The 23,639-nt window shown below is 31.6% G+C and overlaps 3 protein-coding genes, 1 long non-coding RNA gene and 1 other non-coding gene across 5 annotated transcripts; 3 read left to right on the top strand and 2 right to left on the bottom strand.

The window, feature by feature from the left end:
* Positions 1-181: 181 nt before the first annotated feature.
* Positions 182-2,009, top strand: LOC114414786 (protein PHLOEM PROTEIN 2-LIKE A10-like). Its single transcript, XM_028379196.1, has one exon. The coding sequence runs from the start codon at positions 461-463 to the stop codon at positions 1,691-1,693; it is 1,233 nt and encodes a 410-aa protein (XP_028234997.1). The 5' UTR covers positions 182-460; the 3' UTR covers positions 1,694-2,009.
* A 3,360-nt stretch (positions 2,010-5,369) lies between these two features.
* LOC114414181 lies at positions 5,370-5,881 on the bottom strand. Its single transcript, XR_003667149.1, has 2 exons — positions 5,761-5,881; positions 5,370-5,629 (listed from the first exon to the last, which is right to left on the bottom strand). It is a non-coding gene; the product is annotated as an uncharacterized LOC114414181 (long non-coding RNA).
* A 4,902-nt stretch (positions 5,882-10,783) lies between these two features.
* Positions 10,784-11,450, top strand: LOC114414787. The gene has a single exon (XM_028379198.1). The coding sequence runs from the start codon at positions 10,884-10,886 to the stop codon at positions 11,238-11,240; it is 357 nt and encodes a 118-aa protein (XP_028234999.1). The 5' UTR covers positions 10,784-10,883; the 3' UTR covers positions 11,241-11,450.
* A 3,460-nt stretch (positions 11,451-14,910) lies between these two features.
* On the bottom strand, positions 14,911-14,982 carry TRNAD-GUC. The gene has a single exon. It is a non-coding gene; the product is annotated as a tRNA-Asp (tRNA).
* Positions 14,983-15,053: 71 nt separating this feature from the next.
* On the top strand, positions 15,054-21,329 carry LOC114414788 (uncharacterized protein KIAA0930 homolog). The gene is made up of 12 exons (XM_028379199.1): positions 15,054-15,242; positions 15,445-15,634; positions 15,802-15,876; positions 16,495-16,601; positions 17,066-17,126; positions 17,616-17,675; positions 17,778-17,852; positions 18,352-18,504; positions 19,309-19,363; positions 19,887-20,009; positions 20,389-20,618; positions 20,870-21,329. The coding sequence occupies exons 1-12, from the start codon at positions 15,211-15,213 to the stop codon at positions 20,891-20,893; spliced, it is 1,185 nt and encodes a 394-aa protein (XP_028235000.1). The 5' UTR covers positions 15,054-15,210; the 3' UTR covers positions 20,894-21,329.
* The last annotated feature ends 2,310 nt before the right edge of the window (positions 21,330-23,639 follow it).

Here is a 23,639-nt window from a genome sequence, read left to right on the forward strand (position 1 = left end):
AAAATACATATTTATTGTAAATTTTAATCATATAAAATAGATATTTATCCTATATAAGGCAAATACCAAAATATTAATTATATAAAAAAAATGTTATCTCTTAATATCTCTAATTAGAAGTTTAACCCTAAGAATACAGGTGAATTGTGCTATCTTAGCTGCAACAAAGGACGAGGAGTTCAACAACCCTGTATTTGGCGCGGTAAGTCTTGGTCTCCCCTCCTTTTATTAAAAAAATATCCAAAGCATATGAACGAAGCTTATCAGATATTTCCCCAATTCAATGCTCTCCTGGCTACCTGGAAACTAAATTAAAGAAAAACCGTTAAGCCAAAGCAAAGTAACTAACTGCATTTATTTTCTTTCTCCCGGTCAATTCAAGATCCGCTGTTAAGTAACTACATTACCAATCTTCCGCCATTCAATACAAAGAAACCCTCTGTCTAGGGTTTTCACTTCCATGGACCTTCCGCTCCTCAGGAAGAGTCTCCAATTCTCTCGAAGAAACAAAAAGTACCTTCTCCTAATTGCTTTATTCGGCGCCTCCGGTTACGGTGCCTACAGGGCCTACAATTCACCCTATGTCGCTCAGAAACGATGCCGTATCGCCAAGCTCCTCAGAGCCTTCGTTTCCGTCGCCGAGTTAATTTCCAACTCCGCGGACACCGTTACCGTTATCTCTAACGACTTGAACCGTTTCCTCGCTTCCGAATCCGACGAAATCCCAAACAGTTTGAAGCAGTTAGCCAAAATAGCAAAATCCAACGAGTTCTCCATGTCGTTGGCTAGGGTTTCCGAGGCTGTGACGCTTGGGATTTTGCTAGGGTATAAATCACAGCCTGGTAACGATAAAAAAGATACGAAAATCACCGCGGAAGCTTCTGGATTCTCGGATAGGGTGTTGGAGAGGTTTTTCTCCAAGGCTGGAACGGGTTTTGTGTCTGTTGTGGTTGGAAGCTTTGCGAGGAACTTGGTTTTGGGTTTCTACGACGCCGAACCGGTCGGTGCGAGATTCCAATCGGATGTTCCTGGATGGGTGAATGTGATTTGTGATGAGAGGTGTGGGAAGCTTATAGGGGATTGTGTGCAGACTTTTGTGAGTACCGCTGTTGCTGTTTTTCTTGATAAGACAATGGATGTCAATACCTATGACGAAATGTTTGCCGGGTTGTCAAATCCGAAGCACCAGGAAAATGTGAAGGGGATTTTGGTTTCCATGTGTAATGGTGCTATGGAAACCTTTGTTAGAACCTCTCACCAGGTTCTGACTAACGGAACTGCGAGGCCGAATACGGGTTTGTCTGTGGCTCCTGTTGTTGTTCCGGTGAGTGAAGATGGGTGCCTGAAACCGGAGGTGTTTCAGCTCAAAATTGGAAGCTTGATTAATGGTGTTCAGGATGTTGGGTGGCTTGAACAGATCAAGTCAGTGCTGTCGGTGCCTGCAAACCGGAGGTTCGTGCTTGATGTCACAGGGAGAGTGACGTTTGAAACTGTGAGGTCGTTCGTGGCGTTTTTGGTTTGGAGAATATCAGATGGATTCAAGAGGAGTGTTAGTAAGGTTCATGAAGAGGTTATGGGCAAAGGACTGGAGGTGGTTAGATATGTTGGAGCTAAGTCATCGGTTATTCTTACCTTGTGCCTTGCTTTGTATTTGCATATTATGGGTGGTAGTAGAATTCTTTTGCCTGCTTAGTGTGATGTTTGATCATCTAACCTTATATTTGTAATGCAGTTGGAATATAATGGTAGCAAAATCAGATCATTAAGTTAGATAGCATGTATATGTTTCCGAGTATTAAATTTGAGGTCATACTTCAGTGGGTGAAAAAGAAAAAATTTGGCTGTAATTTTCAAGTTACTACTTTTAGTCTTTTTCCATACCCAAAAAGAAATGCAATGATTTGAGCCATCTTGCTCAAAATTTACATTGCTTCAATGCTGGATGTATGTAACTCAACACCTCTGAAAATTGTGATAATTACCATTAAAATAAAACCCAATTTTGAGTACATTGCTTTTTTTTTAATATATATATATATGGCAAATCAACAATCATATTTGTTTGAATTTTCTCTATAAAGTTGAGATTTCATAGCAGATTTGACTCTCTGCACTGCTAACTGGAACTGGCTGCCAGGTATGTGGCTGCCAGGTATGTATCTGACTGAGTTTAAATCCACTTCTTTCTGTTGAGAATTCCAGATATTTGTGCATGAGACTTGGATTTGTGAATAACTGTATGAGCAGAAAACTGCATACTTAATGTTAATGTGCCCTAATACATTCCTCTCTAAAAAGAATATCACAAGCATATGCATTTTATTTTTATCCATAGGAATTGAACACGGTACCAGAAAGTTTACAACACTCACATGTCCTGCTCAATCAACTGAGCTAGACCGCCTTCCCTAGCATATGCATGCTTTACATCGTTGTTAATATATATTAATCAGTATTGTTCCTGTTTCATGCATTGTATATCTTGCAATGGTTTATTTTGGATTAAATTAAGAAGTCTTTATCATGAGAGAACTCTTCCATTTAATTACCTCAGTTGAATCAGTGATACTCTTTCTGAGTCCCCAGAAGTTTACAATCAGAGTGTTTTCTCTAGGTATGGCTATTAAATCTTTAAACCATGGCTACTCATATCCAATGCCCTGATTTTGATGGAGAAGTATGCTTTGACTGAGTGAGTTTGGGTTTTACCAATTTGCAGAAGTGAGGGTGGGTTTGGATATGTATCTGCATGCCCCTGAACCTACTTTGAAGTCACACTTGTATATGAAAGCATATCTAGGAAGAATTGAGATTTTAAGAAAAGCGAATCTCAACCAAATTTTTTGAATGAATGATTCAGATTGAAACTAATGAAAACAATCTTAACTATACTTATATGATTGTGCTGTCAAGGTTTACTCTTCTCACCTGATACTCTCTATCTGACAAACACACATGTGCTCTCGTTCTTATTTCTTGTAATTATTGAGAATATAAATTAATTATCATAATTGCTAAATAATTTAAATTATGATAAATAATAATGTTGAAATCATATGTTTAGTTCTTAGGTATCTTATTTTTAGGATTCGTTTTTATCTACTATTTGAATTAAAATGTAGTTGACCCTGATGAAGATAAGGTTGGATTTAAATTTTCCATACCCAGCATCCCCAAATCTGAACCTGAAGCTGGGAGGATAAAATCTATCCTAGACTCATCCTGTTGTGATACCTAGTTTTCTTTTCGGCAGCATTCTTGACTGTTATACCTTGAAATGGGCCAGTTGCCTTCTATTCATCTAGTGATTCCAGTCTAGTGTCAATGGGGTATAAAGTTGTCTTCAGTGCTCTTACTCTATCCTGCGTAATAGTGATGCTTTTTCTCTAGGATTCGTAGAACAATGCCAGTCCAACTCTATCAAGCTGATTAGAATATTATAATTTGATTCTTTGTTTCTTTGAAATTGACAAAGTTGTAGATTTGTGTTCTCTTGTTCTGCTTTCTCTTTTGCCACGAATGAGCTGTGTGCGGTTTAAGACTTAACAATTAAAAAGCTCTGTAAATCTGTGTGCGACCAAGAGGTTATCTTTTCGGAGAATTAATTATAATTTGGTTGCTTCTTTAGTTGTGACGTTTTCTTTAAGCTTCAGGACCTCCACAAGATTCCATATGTAGCCTGGTTAAATCAATCTTCCAGCGAGTTTGCACAGCAAAAAATAACTTGGAGTCTAGTAAATCAAATGACATCCGCATTGAGACTTTTGGCATTTCAGAACCAATTACATCATGGAGAAGTTGTCATTGCGGATCTGGATTTACGTGTCACGGCTCATGGACGATGGGTTATGGGCAGATTCCTGGCTAACATGTGTCCTTACTCCTTAACCCTTGGGGCTGCTAAGCAGCTAAAACTATTTTTGGACACTACACCTCTGCCAATAAATATATGATATACCTTCATCGTCGTGGTTAGCATCTAATTATATATTGATAAATTAAAGTATTTATTCTTAAGCAAAAATAATTTAAGAATTTTTATCTTTTTCTTAAATCGCATAATTTCTCACTTGTTGAGTGTTTAATTCTTTAGTTATATGTTTTTATTTATTTAAATTTTAAATTGAAATATTATATCAATTTGAATTTTTTAAAAAAAACTAAATTTTAATATTACTATAATCATAATTGATTCCAACTAAAATTTGCATTCAACTATTAGTAAAAAAATGCTTAATTGTAAATTTTATTATCAAATTTTTATTATTTTGTGAATTTTATCACTCGAATTTTATTTTTGCAGATTTTATCATGCAACTTTTATAATTTTGTGGATTTTATCCTTCAAGTTTATTTTCACAAATTTTATCATTTAACTTTTAACATTTTACAAATTTGATTATTTAAATTTTTTAGTTTTTTGTATTTTACCATCACCTGATGAAAAAAGTCAATTTATTAGATTTTGTACACTAATTATAGTTATTATCGATGTTGAAAAGTGATTTTCTATATTAATTGTTGTAATCAATAAAAAAGTCAATTTTTTACATCGTTTATTATTATAACTTATGTAAAAAATTAAAATTATTTATCTATTGTCAGTAAAATATATAAAAATTAAAAACTTTAATAATAAAATTTGTAAAAATAAAACTTAGATGGTAAAATATAAAAATAATAAAAGTTGAGGGGTAAAATTTACAATTAAACCTAAAGAAATCATGTAATTTAATTCAAATAATTTACTTTGCAAAAATTTTATTTTAAAAATATTTCTTTGCTTTATTCTTATTTAATATCGTTATCAAATATTCATTACTTATTTTAATTTTAAAAAATGGTTAATAGAAAAAAGCTGTTATAAAATATGATTGAATTTCATTTTACAATATACTATTTTGATAAGTAAAACAAAGGAGTTCTATCCTATGATTTGAGGGCGACAGTGGCAGTCCATTTCAGAGACTTTTATGGCTCAACGCTCGAAAAATAATCGGGAAATTAGTCCGATTTAGATTAGATGAGGTAGTATTAATATATGACAAAAATGATTATTTATTTATATTGGGGCAAGGCATCAATCATAGAGGGCTCATCAGTGGATGCGAGATGACTCCGAATTTGACAGTTTCAATTATCAATATGAATATTGAGAATTTAGATCCACATTATTGTAATCGAACCTTTGGTTTCATAACAGAATAGCTCACGCAGGAAGCGGTTTCAAGAACGGAAAACATTGAAGAAAATTTTCGGTGTACTCAAATGATTTGTATGTTCCAGCATGCATTAGAGATCCAATTATAAACTTTCAGAAGTATAAGAACTAATATATACATTTATCAACCAGATTGGAAAATTTATTATATACAGGAAGTGTATATTATTTATTTAAATCTATATGGGTGCATGTGATTCAAGTGTTGATCTTCTATTTCAAGAATCAATTATGGTTTATGCTTTTGAGTGTAGATATAATCAACATGAGCCACTAGAGTTCTTCTCATCAAACATTCCTCACTCCCGTCTATTCCTTCGCAACTCTCATCGTCCAACACTGCTAAGGCTGTTTTGTATGCCGAAACATCCTTCAATCGAAAGTCGAAACATAGCAATTCCAATGAGTCTGAATTAATACAAAGTGAACAAAATATCAAACATGACAGATTGCATGATGATTGATGAGGTCTACGAAGAATTTGTGCCATGCCTTAGGTTGTGGAGGCAAATCAAGATTGAGAAAAATATGTTACGTACCCTGTGCGGTGAAATGATTGCGTCGAACTCAACGTTAGGACGAGAGGCATAGGTTAAGCCGAAGCAAATGAGAAGATACAAGAAGGTGGCCAGTTTAGACATACTTTCTCCACTATTTTTGTGATCAGTTTTGGGGGGGGGGGGGGGTAGAGACCCTTTCTAATATAGACAAAGAAGGAATAAACCCCACAGATTAGTCTACGCCTAACAGTCTGTGACTCTCAATTTCTGGACTTTAATTAATAGCCACGAATCAAATTATGGCATGTTTTATGAGAGTTTTTTTATCTCAAAAATACTATAAAATAAAAAAGTATGCAAATAATACAAGTGCAAAATAATTTACATAAATAATAGAAATTATTGTTGGAAATGATAATCGGTTTTCCACAATCCGATTTCTTAAAGTATAACAAATTTTTTCATTGTTGAGAAATGGGTTGTCCATGCATCAATTTCTCAACATGTCTTTTTTTTAATTGTATATTTTTTTCTTAATTTTGTTTTTCTTTATTTTCTACATTGGTTTTTCAATGTACCATTTATTTATTTATTTTTTTTGGTTTTTTTTTAGAGTGAACTTTCATTTTCGTTTTATTTTCGAGCACGATTATGAAGCATTATTATATCTTTTCAATATATGAAATTTGTTCCATCGAATTCATCTACATAAAATTTATGGGACAAGATAATTGTTTGGGAAAACGTGCATGCATGGGCAACCAATTTCTCAACATTGAAAATAAAAAAAATCATGCTGCACTTTGAGAAATTGGCATGGGGTGGGGAAACGAATTTCTCATTTTCAATAATATTTTTTATCATCTATATAAATAATTTCTCATTTCTCATTTTCAATAATATTTTTTATCATCTACTAGTCAAATATATAATTAAATTAATAATATTTATAATTAATGTATTTTTTTTACATTATAATTTATGAATGCTAATCCATAAATAAATAGTCCAACTTATCTTTTATAAACACAGATTCACTTCCTTTTGAAAGGTCATGTCCAATTTCAATAGTTACTTTCAAAACCTGGATTTGCAATCCATTTTTACACAGGTCTTTGTCTAGAAACTAAATTGCAGAAAATTTTCATTTCAAAGTAGCCATTTATTGACGTTTAGATTGAGCCTTGATTTCAAAAACACGCATTTGCATATAATGTTTCGTTTTACAGAGTAGGTGATGGGTTAGAAAATGTAACGACTGATGTAGTAAATACAGTATCTATTGAGAGTGGGTAGGCCCAGTGGGGTAATCCATAATTAGATGCACTATTTCCACGGTTCCACGTATCATTTCATCCTTCCTTTCTCGTTAGGTTCATGTTTAGTTTTCAAATTATGATTTATACACATCAACAATAGTATACAAGAATATTGTAATATTATTTGTATACAGCCAATTCTTTATCAACGATTTTATTTAAAAATATGTAAAAATATTTTTTCTTCGTTTGATTTAATTTATTTTAAAAATAAATACTTATTTTTTTTATTCAGTTCAAAATATTTTAAAATAAAAAAAAAATATTTTTTAAATAATTCTTATCAAATAGTATGTTATAAGTTGCATCTATTAAATGTTTTTTTTATACTGTTATCTTTACCTAAAGTATGGAGTCTTAACCATTGTAATCACCTTCAACAACCTATGAAAATAAGAGTTACACTTACAGACAAGGGTGGCAAAGCGGATCAGCTCACCCCGTTTTGACCCGCAACACTATTAGCCCGCCAAAAATGGGTCCATATGCTAATGATGGGTTAAAAAATCTGGCCTGCCGTGCTTAAAGATGAATCGGCCCGTTGACGGGGCAACTTGTCCAAAATGAAAAATAAAGTATTTTATTTCATTAAATTAATCCAAGTCAACAAAATTAGTTAAAAAATGTAAAGTATATCAATTTTTTATTTTAAATTTTATTTTAATATAAATTTTCCTATAAGTATTAGAAAATTTGAATTTATAAATAATATAAAAACAATAATATATATATATTTTTTTAAAAAAAACATTATAAACTAAAAAAAAATACAAAGTGACAACCCAAATCTTAATCACCTATTAGTATTTATATTTTAAAAAAAAAAAGATATATCTATGGTTGGCCAACCTGTCCTGTCTCTCGTTGGCCCATCAGGCCAATAGGTTAGGGAAGACAAGCTACAACAGCGCAGATGACTTGTCGTGTTTTGTCATCTCTATTTACAAGCACAAGACTACATCACACAAATAAATTGCTAATGTCTTTGGAAGACAATATAACATAATTTATGTGAGATTGTAATTAAGGTATTCATGTATTATGACGTTTCATGTATCTTTATCTTAAAAATGATAGCCTAACTTAAAGTACATGAGAAAATTACACCAATAAAACAATTAATACTTACAATCAATTATATTAAAGGATAGGATAAATTGTAATTTAAGTTCTTATAATATTGATGTGGAGTTTATAAAGACCATTGACACAATGCCTTATGTGAAAAAAGATTAAATAAAGTATAAAATAAAAAATATCTTAATAAGAATTAAACTTGTGATCTTTTATGCATAGAAAAATAATAAACCATTAAGATAATTATTTTTTTAGTTAAATAATATTATTTTTTATGTATCATTAGTCAATAATTATTGATTTTTTTAAATTATTAAAATTTATAAACTAAAAAATACTTAATACATAAATATTTTAAATTTTATGTAAATAAGCAGAGTAAAAATAATTTGTATATTAAAATCAATTTTTTTTAAAAAAATATTTAAATTTTTACACATTAACTTATGAAATTTAATTATAAATTGATAAAATAAAATATATAAATTATTTAAAATAAAACATATTAAATGATATAAAATAAAATTGAAAAAAATTATATGTTAAATATTTTTTAATTTCTTAATTTTGATAATTTTTAAAAAAATTAATAATTCTTAATTAATAATAATAAATAATGTTAATATAATTAATTAAAAAAACAAAGGTGTTAATAGTTTATTGGATTGTCTAAGATTAAAGAATAAGTTCAATTTCTATCAAAAAATTATATTTTTTTTATTTAATTTTGTTTACATAAATATCATATCAACAATAAATTTATTTAATCTCAATCTTAAAAATATTTTTATATATGATAGTATATTTAATGATAAAAAATAAAAAAATAGAATCAACCATTTCCAAAGGAAAGACAAATTAGGAATCATGAATATGGAAGAAAAAACAGTTCCTCCTCACCCCATTTTGTTATATACGTTTCATAAATATTATAATGTCCATAAAAAAAACTAAAAAAAAAAGTATTAGAATGTCCACTGTCCAACTCATGTTGCATGTAAGAGAGAGAGATATATTCTGACAAAAATCTTAATCTAAATGTATTCAATAACTGGTACACGAAGATGTTATTATTGATCATTACTTGTCAACGTAACTTATGATCAAATTTAAGAAATGGTTTAAATAATAGTTGTCTCTGGCGTGTATTTTATGTCAGATGCAACGCAACTAGAGTAGATTGTTTTCATTCGTCTGTCATTGATTATTGAGTATAATAGTATATAGAGGCGCGTGCTACGTACGTACATAGCAAATGCAGCTTTAGGATAAAAGGTCTTTATACTTAATTATATTATTATATTTCATTAAAATTAATAATCTTCTCTTCATTTTTTTTACAGAATATAATCTTCTCTTTTAAAACTTTTTTCTTGACAGAACTAGAGTACATAACTTTTTATTTTTCATTATCTAATACTATTCATATAGTTTTTGTATATTTTAAATTATAATAAGCAAAAAAATAAATTAAAAGTTTTCTTATTCTTAAAATGTTAATAAAACATGAAATTTATCCATATATTGTACAATTTAAAATACTGGCTCATTAAACTAATTATAAAATACACATTCATTTATGATAAATTCTTTCTGTTATAAATATACTCCACCAAGGGCGAACCCTGGTGCAGCGATAAAGTTGTGCCTTGGTGACTTGTTGGTCATGGGTTCGAATCCGGAAACAGCCTCTTTGCATATGCAAGGGTAAGGCCGCGTACAACATCCCTCCCCCATACCTTCGCATAGCGAAGAGCCTCCGGGCAATGGGGTACGAAGTTTTTTATAAATATACTCCACCAAACAAACCTATTAATTTTCATCAACTCACCCCATCTCCCTACTGCCCTCTCCACCTTAATTTCTTCTTTACCAAATAAATAGAAGAAAAATATGGATAATTTATAATAATTCATATATTTTATTCAATTTACTGAAGTAACATATCTCAATGTTGTATTTATAAGACTTAAATATATTTTTAATCTATTAAATTTATGAGTTAATTTTTTAGTTTTTTAGATTAAAATTTCCATTTTTTATTTTCTTAAATTTGTTAAATATTTTCTTTGGTCTTTTATGTGGTGAAAAATTGTTATAAATCATGCATCTAAATCATCAAAAATCAGATAAGAGTGAGTAAAAACATATTTTATAAATTTGAGAAATTAAAAAATTTAAGGCTAAAAATGACATCAATCAAAATTTGAGAATTAGATAAAATATTTCATGAATTCGAGGAATAAAAACATATTTAAAATTATTTATGAACATATTTCTATTATAGGTTATTGTATCATCTATAACTATATTATAAAGAAAAAATTTATTTGATGTCATCTTTTTTCTAAATATTTTTATTCTCAATTATTATAAACCATTACTACATTTTATTTTAACTTTCAACTATCTTTCAAAATAAATTACACCCAATTAGATATATAGGTCATTTTAAAGTTTAGACACAAAGTGTCTTTTTTTGTACTATTTTAAAATAATACTTAATTACAAGAGAAAAATAATTATATACTAATAATGTAAATTTTCTATATAGTCACCCGATCATATATATATAAAATATGTTTGTTAATTTTTGCATTCTAAGTGCACTTGCTTGGTAAACTGTAATTATAAATCGTTTGTATAAAAATTAATTTCTTATTTGTTGATTAAACTTTGTAGAGTCCGTTAGTTACGAAAGCTGAAGCTTCTTAAGCACTTCCCTTGGTTCTGGGTGTGTCCTTTATTTCCAACATAGCTACTTTCATGGCTGTGACTACCTCTTCCAGTTCCACCAGCGGCTTCTTCAGTCTCCGGTCACCAAATTCGGTCGATTCCAGCAGGGTCTCCTCCACCCACGGCTCTTCCTCCGCTTGCGGAAAGTTCGATGGGGTGGCCATGTGGTTCATCAACGGCGTCACAACCGCTTTCTTCGCCTCCTTGAACCGTTGCTCTTGCATTCGCATCGCCACCGAAGAAGACGGCGACGATGCCAACGACTTGCCGTTGATGCTCAACGACGGAAACCTCCGCCAGGATGGCGTCGTCGTTGCGTGCACCACCAGCAGGAGAAGGACGGGTAAAGGGAAGAAGAGTGAAGCTGTTCTCGTCGACGACGACTGAAAAAAAGTGGTAACAAATACGTACTACGTACCCTTTGATGAGGCCTTGAACAAATTAAATCATATCAATGTCTCTCTTAATTTTCTTGCTAAGTGATCATATATTATAATGTTATATGGGTTTGTTAAAATTGTGCTTCACAGCTTACTTATGTTAATTTTGGAGAGCGAAAATGAAATTATAAGAAATTAATCTTCCTTGCCTTTGATATATACAGAATCAAGTACGATTAACGCGTAATGAAATAAAATAAACGAAGCTTGATTGCCCTACGTTTAGTATTCTTTGTGCGATTTTCTGTTGTTTCTTTGCTTGGCACAACTTCCATTCACCATCATGAATAATTTTTAAAATATCAGTGAGCTAGAATATGATAAAATTTTGAATCTCATATTTGCAACAAGTTATTGATTCGGATCGATTGAATGTTGTATATTCATTTTTAGCTCGAGTATCCACTGACTGAGCTATTTGATCATTTGATAATGAGATATTTTGTTGGATCAACATTATTGAAAATTGGTTACCAATTTGTTTAACTTCAAGTCGCCTAGTAATTGGTAATTTACCATATTTGGAATATTCATTACTTATAGATTTTTTGATTTACATTGTGTTTGAATTGAACTTTCATTTCTTATCCATCAGAAAGAGAAAATGCTAAAAGAAATTAATTAAAGTGATGCGGGTGAGGGATGGCCGGGGCAGGAAGATGAGCGTTTAAGAGTTGAGTTGGGGACATGATTATTGGGATCGGAATGATAATCATACCTTGTTTGGTAGCTTTTGATATATGTGGCAATTAATTTAAAATTAACAAGTTGTTGAAGATTTAGTTTACTATTGAAGATTGAGCATGTTCTGTGGACTAAAGTTGCTTTTAAAAAATTAACATGTACACACACACTCTCTCACTCGATTGTTTTATATTACATGATGTTGTCGTTTGGGTCGTGATCATTGCGTTGCTTCGGTGGACAAAGTTTCTTTTACTTTCAAAACTTTGTCCCATGACTTAACATCAGCTACAAGGAATCCAAGAAATAGTAGACGCGTTTGAAAGGTGCTGTTGAGACAATTAATTAGCGAGAGTTTAAACTAGTAGGTTATTTTTAATTAACCATCTTTATAAATTCTTGATAAGCCTGGAATTCTGTCCTAACAGTTTCCTAGGTCTAAATTTTCTTTCTTAATTTCTTTTTGTTTCAAAAAGGGCAACTGAATAATTGCTTATATCAACCTTGTAAATCCTATCTTGTTCACTCATGCATGGCGTGTCAGAAATTTTACTCGTATTCTGTTCATGGTTTCTAGAATGCGTTTAAAAAACCAACTGAAGTTAAGTTTACTAGAATTTGTACATGTTTGGATTTAAGTTCAGAGAGTTTAAAAGTACTTTTATTTTAAATAATAAATTTCTCATTTTCATTTTGTTTATTAGAAATTGTAATTGTATTCTAAAAAAATTTATGAATCCTAAAAAAAAACTATGAAAAATTTATCTTTAGTTTATTTACACTGATCTTATAACAAGTTAAAATGTACATTAAAAGATAATTTACATAAAAATAATTATTTTTAGATTATTTAGTATTATCATATAAAAATTTAACTTTTATTTAAAAAATAAAAAAGAACAGAAATTAACTTATATTTTTTTTGTGTTTGTATTTTCTTCTAAAAATAATGAATCTTTAATAGATGGTGCAAATAAATTACCTAAAACTTGGTTTGCTTCATCTTGTGGACAAAAATGCATGTTTATTTTTGTGTATTTAAACTTTAAATTATGTTGATTTATATAAAGTTGTCTTGACCAAGTTGTGCATGTTTATGTTAAGATTTTGGATTCAAGTCCAGCACAGTGAAAAAAATTATTGCCGGAAGAATTAGTTCAATCATGTTATAAATGTTCGCGATTCAAATAAAATTGATTTTCTTGAAAAATACTTCTAATATTAATAATAATTGTATTAAAAGTCAAAAACACTTAAAGAGATCAACATGTGAAGATGGCATTGAACCCATTATGAATGATTCCGACGTGTTATCAACCGTGGAAGCAAATTGTTGAAAGTAATGCAAAATTTCTTTAAGAGAGTTATATATATATATATATATATATATATAGTCTCTCTAAGAGTTATTTTTTGTGTAACTTAATCTCCCTCTATCTATCTCTATAAAGAGAGACATTAATTTTAATTTTTTTTCCTCTTTTACTTCACATTTCATATTCTTTTACTGTTTTTTTTTTTCTTTTTAACTGTCTCTTCATTTCATCCGATTGGCATCCAACAAAAAAAGGGTTAAAAACACATTATCCCCACAGTGCTTCCATTTGTGTGGAAAGAAACAGAAAAATAAGAAGAAAAAATTAAAATTTGATGAATTACACATTTTTACCCTTTATTGTAATTTTAAATTTTCATCTTAATTTTTTTTTTCGCTCTACTGAAAGGTACTGCCTTGATGATAAAATCAACAAATATTCGGTTTAATCGTTTTTCCACCACTCAATCATTGTCCGTCCTCCTTTCAGTCACTAACTAAGGTACAATTAGGATTTCTCTCGAGGCTTAATTAGTTGATTTAATTAATATTTTTATTTATTTCTTACAGAGAATAATAAAAATGTAATTTTTTAATTTAATGTTTTACTTTATAAGATTTAAATAAAATTAGAGAACACAATAACTATGTTTTATTATTTCATGTAAATTTTTTAAATAAAATAAAAATAATTTAATTTTTATAATTGTTTAAAGAATAACAAGTCACAAAATTTGAGGTTCCTACCATTTAATATTCCCAGTGTCCCATAAAGCATGCACAACGCCTCAAGCTTTGTGCCCAGGTATATGACAGGAAACTAGTCAGGGTTGTGCAAGATCCAACCCAAGTGGTTCGATCTGACCCATCCTATTTTGACTCGTAAATCATCTAGTTCATTTGAATCTAGGGATAGGTTAGGGTCTAAAAATTGACCTAATCAAAATTTAAGGATGAGTTAGGATAAACATAACCTGGCCAATTTTGTCTTTTGGTCGCCCCTCATTTTAATAGTAATTATTATATCTTAGCAGTACATTTGATTTTTTTTTATTGTTTTTTGTGTTTCATTGAAAAATTCCAACCTATATTATCTTCTTTTGTCTATATTTTTCGAACTACTTCTTTTGTCTATATTTTTTGAATGCCAAAAAAAATATTTTTCTAAAAGGGTTATAAGTAACTATAATTTAAGTTACATAATATCATATATAATTATGATATACAAATTATTGTTGAAATGCTTATCCTTATTATATTAATAGGAAGTGAAAACTTGTGTTATACTTTAGATCAATCCAGTGTGGTCCAAAATAGACCCAATCCTAATTTAACTCATAGATCATTAAGTTCATGTTGGTTTAGGATAGGCTAGGGACTTAGGATCTAACAAATTCGCCCAGTCAAAATTTAGGAAGATTTTATTATCTTAAAAATAATGAAAGGAAAGAATATAACTATTTTTTACTACAGAATTAATTGCTCCAAATAAAATTGTTGCCCATTAACAGGGCATAGTGCATTTTTTTCCATTTGGACTTGAGGCCCATCTCTATGGGATTGTAATGACTAAACGAAATACAAGACAACAAAAATACGTCATAATCGAAAACCAAAACGCCGTTGCCGGGGATCGAACCCGGGTCACCCGCGTGACAGGCGGGAATACTTACCACTATACTACAACGACTTATTTGTTATTTATCTGGAATATTGTTTAATGAACAATTATAAATAGGGTTTTCTCTACTCTGATGCTGCATCGTGTCAAAGCACCGAACAACTTCTCCAATCTCTCTTCTTCTCGTGCACTGTAGAAATTCAGAAGCTCATCGTCATCGCGAGAAATCTTGGTCATAAACCCTAAACTAGTTTTAGTTTCTGGAACATTGATAACCAATTCAACAATTGAGAAGCGATGCTTGGCGATGGAGGCGAAACCCCCTCAAGGTACATTCAATTTCACGATCACGTTTTTCTGTATTCTTCTCCTCTCTCTCTCTCTGTCTCTATACCTTCATTCGTATTCAATTTTATGATTATGATTCGGTTGTGGAAGCTTAATGCAATCGCCCATGATGTTGCATCTTGCATTCTTCTTTTCTAATGACTTTCTTTTTAATTATTATTATTATTATTTTGTGTTCCTAAGGTATGAATTGTTGAGCATGGTGAAGAAGCATTCCAATTTAATAGGGAAAACGGTAGTTGAGGAGCAAGATGCTTCTGATATCGAAATGGATATGAGGTTTTGGCACGATGTCTTTGATTTGTATTTTGTCTGTGGCAAGGAATCAAGGGGACGCCAAGATGATGATCTTGTTTTCTTTGTCAGAAAATTGGTATGTCTTTCTTAACTTGAATTTTTTTCGGTTGATTTGTTCTTAATATTTGTTCACATTGGGTAATAATGATTCAATAGTTACTATCTTTAAGCTATCTTCTTTGGTTGTAAAGTTGTATTGGAAGCAATATTGTTGATCCTTTTAGAAGTTTTGTTTTGCTACAGGGTTCCCATGGTTCTGGTTCCAACAATAAAACAGAGAGCGTTGATCCTTATTTTGTACGCAGGTGGGCACCTAAGGTAAATTCAGCTTTAAATGGGTGCTGCTGAAGTTCAAATGGTATCTAGTGCTTGTTGTCAATGTTCTTCACACTAAATACTAAATTGTTTTCCTGTGTCCTTAGTTCTTACATATGACACTACTAGTAGTGTTCTAACTTGTATTTCTGTCTCAATCATTTACATCTCCAAATATGAGCAAAAACATGGAAAAAATGTTTATTACAGATTGATCCTTTACCCCTGAATATGCAATCGAAGATGCAAACTGTTGGCATACGTGTTTGAGACTTTGAGTGTCAATGGAATTCTTGGATATTTAGTTGTTAAACACTTTCAAAATTTCTTATAACAAACCCACATGTTAATGTAATGTCATTTTTAAACTTGTTCCTCTTATAATTTGGGTTTGAGCCTTAATCAACTACAAAAGCTAGCCCATGATGTGAGGATTGTGACCAGTATTGATAGCATAAGGGTGTTTACTTATGATATGCCATGTCATTATTTACCTTGTGAACCAATTCTATTTTTTAATTGCTAAAATCCTTTTGGCTTATTGGATAACTCTTTTCACGTAGGATTTGGTAGTCCATCGATTGTCATGCCAAATAATTTTGTTAACTTTTTCTCAACCAGTTGAGCGACTTAGTGGATGAAACTTCTATAGATGTGGACTGGAGGCGTTCGTTTTACTTGAATTTAATTGCTCATACATCATTCAGTGTAACTGTTGCAATTTGCAGGTAATGATTTTCTTCACTTAATTTCATGTCCACCTTTGTGTTTCCCATGCCCAGTCTTTTAGATGGTTTCACAACCATTCAGGTTGCCTTTAGGATTTATGTCACTCACAGCCATATGCATGCTTCCGTTGATTTTTGCAGAGCATGTAGAAAACTGATTTCTAACTTGTTTTCTTAAATGTTACCAAGGTAGAAGAGTTATATGATTGTATCATTACGTGGCTATTTCTCATCAGCAAGATTTCCTTTATGGCAAATACCAGAGTTCATTTCAGTTTCAATAGTTGTCCATCGTAATTTTTGTTGTAAATAGATTAACTTTGCAAATTTTGATTGAAACATTCTGCAATTTTAAAGAAGAAAATAAGGCCAAGAAAGGGTTTGGATGAACTTTATAAACCCTTGCAATTTAGTATTATTACTCACTTGTTCCTCAATTTGATTTGTGCTATCTATTTCTCTAGTCACCAGGATCTTCTTAACCATCGAGCTGGAGAGGATACACCTTTATCCCCTATATATAAGGTAAGTGTAGTGTTATGAATCATTCTTTCCCATTTGAATTATCCACACTTCCTTTACTTGTAGTTGTTTGTTAAAGATAATGTTCAATTTTTTTATTTGTTCTCCTATCCCCTTGTGCTATTTAATATCCGTAAGTAAAATGATTTTACAAATTTTGTGATATATGTCAATTTAAGGTTCAGAAAAGGGCAGATTTGTCAACACCAAGTCCCATTTTGGTGGGATAATGGTGAATCATTTTTCCATCTTCAAGCTTCTGTTTTGGAAGGTCTTGAACCTTAGTTTCTCTTCAATGGAGGTCTAGTTTTTTAGGGTTTATTCAATCCCCCCCCCCCCCTCCCCATCACAAATCTTTTAGTCCCAGGCAGTTGTGTCTCAGTAGTATATACTTTACAGTGGTGTCTTGGAAGTTCAAAATATTTACAACTCTAAATGTAAATACATACAATATCCTCTGATTTGGCAGTGTGGCCCATTGTACTTTCTCAGGTTGTGAAGACTGTTTATGCATCCCCAAGTCGTGTAAATTTTCAATTGGACTCTAAAAAGGCAAGTATACCTATCTTTTCTTAGGAACAAAGAATGAATACTATTGTTTTTAGATACATTATAATTTTATTGACAATTACACTGCCATTGACATGTGTATAGGAAGTGGAAACGACTCCTGCTTATCCAGATATATGTTTCGCAATTGATGATTTTGACTCCACTTTTGATGCTGTGGTAATATACCACTTTAGTAAGTTATTACATTTTTAACCACATTTTAATGTATGGAATGTTTACACTTATTCCACATCCTTTGTGGTTCACATTTTCTAATTAATTAAGATGTCCATTAATAATACTTGAAATATGATCTGCTTTATCTAGCTTGTTTCATATTGAAAAATAAGGTTACCTTGAGATTCTCCACTTTTTCATTTACATGTGAAACTTCCACTTCCATTAAAAAAAATGTATAGTTACAGATTAATGGCTGCTCTTGTTAGTTGCTAATGCCTATGTTGTTCAATTAAGAGCTGAATTTTTTTATTGATTTTAATGCTAAATTCCTAATTCACATTGTCATGTTGTATTTATTTTCTCTCTGAATGCTTGCTCCTGGTTTATTGTTCTTGACTTGCCCCATATATTAGGAGCAGACATATCATGGAATACTTTATCATTATGATCGTGATCTCTTCATAAAGTAAGTCTTGGTGATTTTATTTCCCTGCAGGTTTTGACTGAAAAAGATCATTGCTATTGTGTAGTTCTAAATGCACATGATGGGGCAGCATTTCCGAGTGAAAAGGTGTCCAATGATTGTAGTACTAGTGATAGCTCCTCTTTGCAAGTCCACACTATTTCTGCAAAGAAAAAGGATACAAAGGTTTGACTACTTCTTGGTTACTATATCGAAATTTATTTTCTTTTAAAATTTTAATAATCTGATTCGATCTTTCTATTAATAGTTTTTTTATGTATATGCTACATAATATGGACTTCATATCGTTTCTGTGTGCTTTAATAATGAAATATGAAGCTGAAATAATTGTCACTTTTTGCACATGGTAGGGCTAAGATAGTGCTTGTACTTTGAAATTGAAATGTGAATTATCAGCATGGACACTTTGCCAATTGTCTTTACTTTTTGCTGATTACAGCATGGACAGTATAAGTTGAAACTTGAAACTATTCATGCTACATTCATATGAATCTGGTTTTTAAAAAATCAAATTCAGTGGCAAGAGGAACTTCCAGAGTTCCAGTTCTAAAACAGGTGGAGTTTTGTTGTTTATAAACAATTTGTTCACAGGACATACTCTGACAGAGCAGCTAAACTCAATGGAAATAAGACCATGCTTGAAATCCATGTTAGTTCCTAATGGGCTTTCATATATTGGTGTGACTTCTTCAGAGATGCTCTCTGTTAACCCATCAATGAAGAAGTAAATGGAAATTTCAATTTTATCTGAACTTGGTTCCTTCTGCACTCAAAGATGTATAAACTTTACAACAAAGTCACTGTAATCATGCCATTTTAATGAATAAACCAAGTATTATTTTCAACATTCTCTGTCTGATGCATCTAAGTATCTCCTTAAATGTGTATGTCAACAAACAAAACTAACGTGGAAAGTGTTAAAAAACTAACTTTTAAACATTCTGATTTTCTGCTATCTCCAATTTGCAGCTTACACTTTTCTCAGGATTTGTGAGCTATCAGATGGTCCGAGATGCTTATGATGGTAATTTTTTTACAGTATCCTACATTTAGATATTTGAAGCAGCAACATTTTTTGAAGTCTTTTCTGCAGATTGAATGGTTGGGGATGTGTTTTTGCACATTTAACATCATGTGTCACCAGATTAATTGACAAAGATATGTGGATGTGGATGTATTCCTTTTCTTGACTTGATACATCAATGGTATTTGGAATCTATGAATCTTTTACAACTCATTAACTATGGTTGGGAAATTTTATTCATCCTTGCTGAAAAAAAAGTGCCAAACCGCATTTGATATTTCACAAATTCTATTTGCTGACATTTTCATATGTAAAGCAGTTTAATGGATTAATTCTTAGTACCCTTTGTTTTTTGCTTCTTTTAAAGATACCTTTCTCTCTTAAATGTTACGACAACACTTTATTTCCCGTATATAGGGAAATTCCACCAGCTCTTTATTGTACATAGCTAATGGGTGCCGCATATCATATATATGTTGTCTCATTAGTCAGTTACAATATATTCCCTTTTGCTTCACTGCAGCTGGTAGGTCTAGATTTGGGAGCCTTTTATCAGTGGTCCATTCTTCGGGCAAAACAGACAGGATTTACATGAAAGGTCCTGGAGGCCGAGGGGAAGTTGAAGTAGCTGTTTCTGGTGTTGCAGGTAAGAAACCTTTTTATGCGTGGGGTTTCCAAAATTTGTATTGACATGCTATGATTTTTTTAGCCTCCCTGGATTTCTATATTATAAGATATTATAATGTATTACTAAACATTCATCACTTGAAACATTTTTTACATATTACTGTTTGTTTTTCGTTATGTGATTCTGTATTAAATTTTATTCTATCAGGATAGCAAGTGCTTCTACAGTGTATAGGTTTAAATACTTGATAGCTAAGATCAATGTCTCGTAGCAATGTTGTTTCTTGTTTGACTATTTTTGCCAAATATGTTGTGAAGCTTGTGTGTGTTCCAATCTTATCATTTAAAAGGTAAGATATAAAGATGGCTGAAATGGAATCTCTCTGTTGCCATGTCAGATCAAAGCCACGAAGATTCAGGCCCATTTTCTCCGGTTATATCAAAGAAAGGGTTTGGGCTTGGTGTAATTGTCCGCAAAGCAGCATCTGCTGCATCAGTAGCTGCAAGGCATGCTTATGCAGCTGCCTCTGCCTCTAGCCCTACTTTTGATGAGTTGATACCTTTGAAATGCAGCTTAATGTCCATATCATTGCCCTGGGAATATATTGCGTATGATCTTCTGTTTAAGGTGAGGTTTTGCATTGACCAGCTAGGGTTAAAATGAATATCATTGCCCTGGGAAAACGTTTCTTTGCATTTGGTCTTGACAATTTGCTTGTTTTGAGAATGTTACTCTAATATTACATTCCCCAATTAAATGTCCTACATAGCTGAAATGGCTTACGGGACGTATTTTTGTTCTCATTGCTACCCTTCGATTTTATTTATTTATTACCCACTCGGGCAGTACTGATTATAATAATGTGATTGCCAATTTAGGGAGCTCCTCCAGTGAACATGTGACCATCCAATGTATCTGTGGGCGCAATGAAAATCGAAATAGAGATTTCTGCGAGCAACTTTTTCCTAGTTATGAAATTCATTTCTCTTCTGACATGTCGTGTGCACTTGCATGCTCAGAAATGTGCATATTTGGTGTTGGGCTGAGTAACCCGGGGTAATTTGCTTTTTGCATCTGGTTATAAATCCATATTAGTTGGTGTATATGTTGGATTATTGTAATTTCAACATTTCAAATCGCCACCAGGTTCTTCCTGACAAGGTATTTTTTTTAATTGTTTATACTACCTCCTAGTCAATTACGCCAGAGAAAAGATAAAAAGGTGAAAGAAACTGGTCTGCGGTCAAAGCTGAACTGCACGCAGGCAGCGATGGCCACTAAAGATGGGAACCTTTTAATAGATGAATTTATTTATGAAAAATTATGCATTCACTTTTCGGTGTTAATCTTCATAAACAACTTCATCCATAAGTGTCAGTGCTTGCGTTTTTTATTTTTAATTTTTAAATCAGAAATAGACAAATAAGCGAGCTGTATGAGTTTTGGGCAGGGTTGTAGGCTGGGTTGCACTGATTAGAATTTATGAATATCTACCGATTCATCTAAATTTGGTTGACTCTTACTTCGTTGCATATTTTTTTAAGTCACATAACCCATCCATTGTCTCATTTTTTTAAATAAATCTACTGGTCTAATGCATACATTTTTTTTTGAAAGATAATGCATACATTTCTAGATTATTGTTGTTATTGTTGATATATTATCCTTTCGATAACAAGTTCACTACATTACCTATTGGCTTAATTAATTGCGGGTTTGAATGTTTTTCATGTTGTGGCAATATCATGCTACGCCTACGGCATAAAGGTAATTTATTTAATTTTATACAATAATATCAGTAGCAGTCGGGAAAATCAGTGGGCAGTGTTGTTTTTACTTTCCGAAGTTTTCATCAAATCAAATAATCTCAAAGGGGAGAAAGTGACAATTTATTATTATTATTATTTAATTTTTTGAAATAATTATATTTAATAACTTGCAAATTCTCATGTATTAATTGATGTAGTTGACAAAATAATGGCTAGTTTTCCTTTCAAGACATAAAGAAATTAACTTGAAAATAAATAGGGACTGAACAAGTAAAAAAACGACGTGATTGGTAAAAGTTTATTATTTTTAGAAGAAGAAAAAATTCGAAAACTTCTCACGAAATCATATAAGAAAATTATCTTCACACATATGACACAATACTTTGCACTTCGAATCTATTTTCTTTTTCATCTCACTTCTATTCCTTTTTTCTCTCTATCTCTATCTCTCTCTTCACTTTTTATCATATCATTTGCTACATTAATTATTTTCTCTCTATCTTTCTCTTATTTCCACCCATACACCCATTAGGTTGTACGTTTCTCACTACTCTTTCGCAAAATAAATCCAACCGCAATGTGTGCATTTGTCCATTGTGTGATCAATCATACAACATTCTCTTGGTGTTTTATATATAGTTACGTACATAGAATGTATGAATATCGATTATATTTATCGAATCACATACTTCACGTGTATAATAATCGAGAATGAAATTTGATTTTCAATTTAATTTAATAGTGTGATTTGATTAGTTTTCTGCATCGCATGCAAATGATGGAATACATCATCCATGACTATGTTCATTGTAAATGCATTCCTTTCGTCATCATACACACGTTTCAGTCACTAATCTTAGTGTTGTAAATAATTGTAATTTCTTTGACCAAATAATTAATTCTGCGTCCTTCAACAAATATATGTAATTAATTTCTCCCCAAATCGGATTAGTCTCGTAGCTAAAGATCGAGTATATATGAAAATATTTTATCGTTATCAAAGACTCCAAAATTATTTGCAACTCTTTTCTTATGTTTGTAATGATTCCAGAAGAGAAGCCAACAAATAAAAAAATAATTGGGGGGACAAATTATACGATGATACCTTTACACGAGGGATGACCCTTCTCATTTCGTCCTTCCTTGTGTATTGGAGATTTGTTCCCTATTGTCTAAAGAAGCAAAAGCTAATTAACCGATTAACTACATGAGAAGAGATGTGATTGTAATGTTATTGCGGCCACAAGCTAGGGTGCTAACTGCCTTAGGTTAAGGAAAAGGAAACATTGCAGTGGCTAAAGGGACCTTTGCAGTAGATAAAGAAGAAGCACCTAAATTGTACTGTTCTTCTTTCCATTACATTTACTTGCATTGATGCACATGCAAGCTACTTTAGCAAGCTAAAAAAAAGCGATTGCTTAATTATCTTTTTCCTTCCTTCAATTAATCAGGGTTAACTAAAATAGCAAACAGAAGTGATTGCATGTTATCCTCCACTCAACAGTGGTGCTTTAATATTTGCTAATAGTCCAGGGGAACCAACTTCCAACCAATACAAAATTGCCCCAAATTAAAAGAAGCATCAACTAAGAAAACTACCCAAGAATATTCCTTTCAATTGTGTAAAAAATAAGTTCAAAGTTATACATCAAGATATATATAGCAATGTCCATCAGTCTTTGCTATCGTTGGGCTAGTTCATATTACTTTGGAAAAAACTAGTGGGAAAACTAGTTATATTTTACATAGACAAATGTACTTGATATGATATGATTAAATCAATTACATGGATGGGTGTATGAACGCATCTACGTCTCCATCTACATTTGATAACTTGATAGATTGTGAATTTCGCTTTCCCTGTTTATTATCTACTTTT

Source organism: Glycine soja, chromosome 6 (assembly GCF_004193775.1).
Source record: "Glycine soja cultivar W05 chromosome 6, ASM419377v2, whole genome shotgun sequence".
Lineage (NCBI taxonomy): Eukaryota > Viridiplantae > Streptophyta > Magnoliopsida > Fabales > Fabaceae > Glycine > Glycine soja.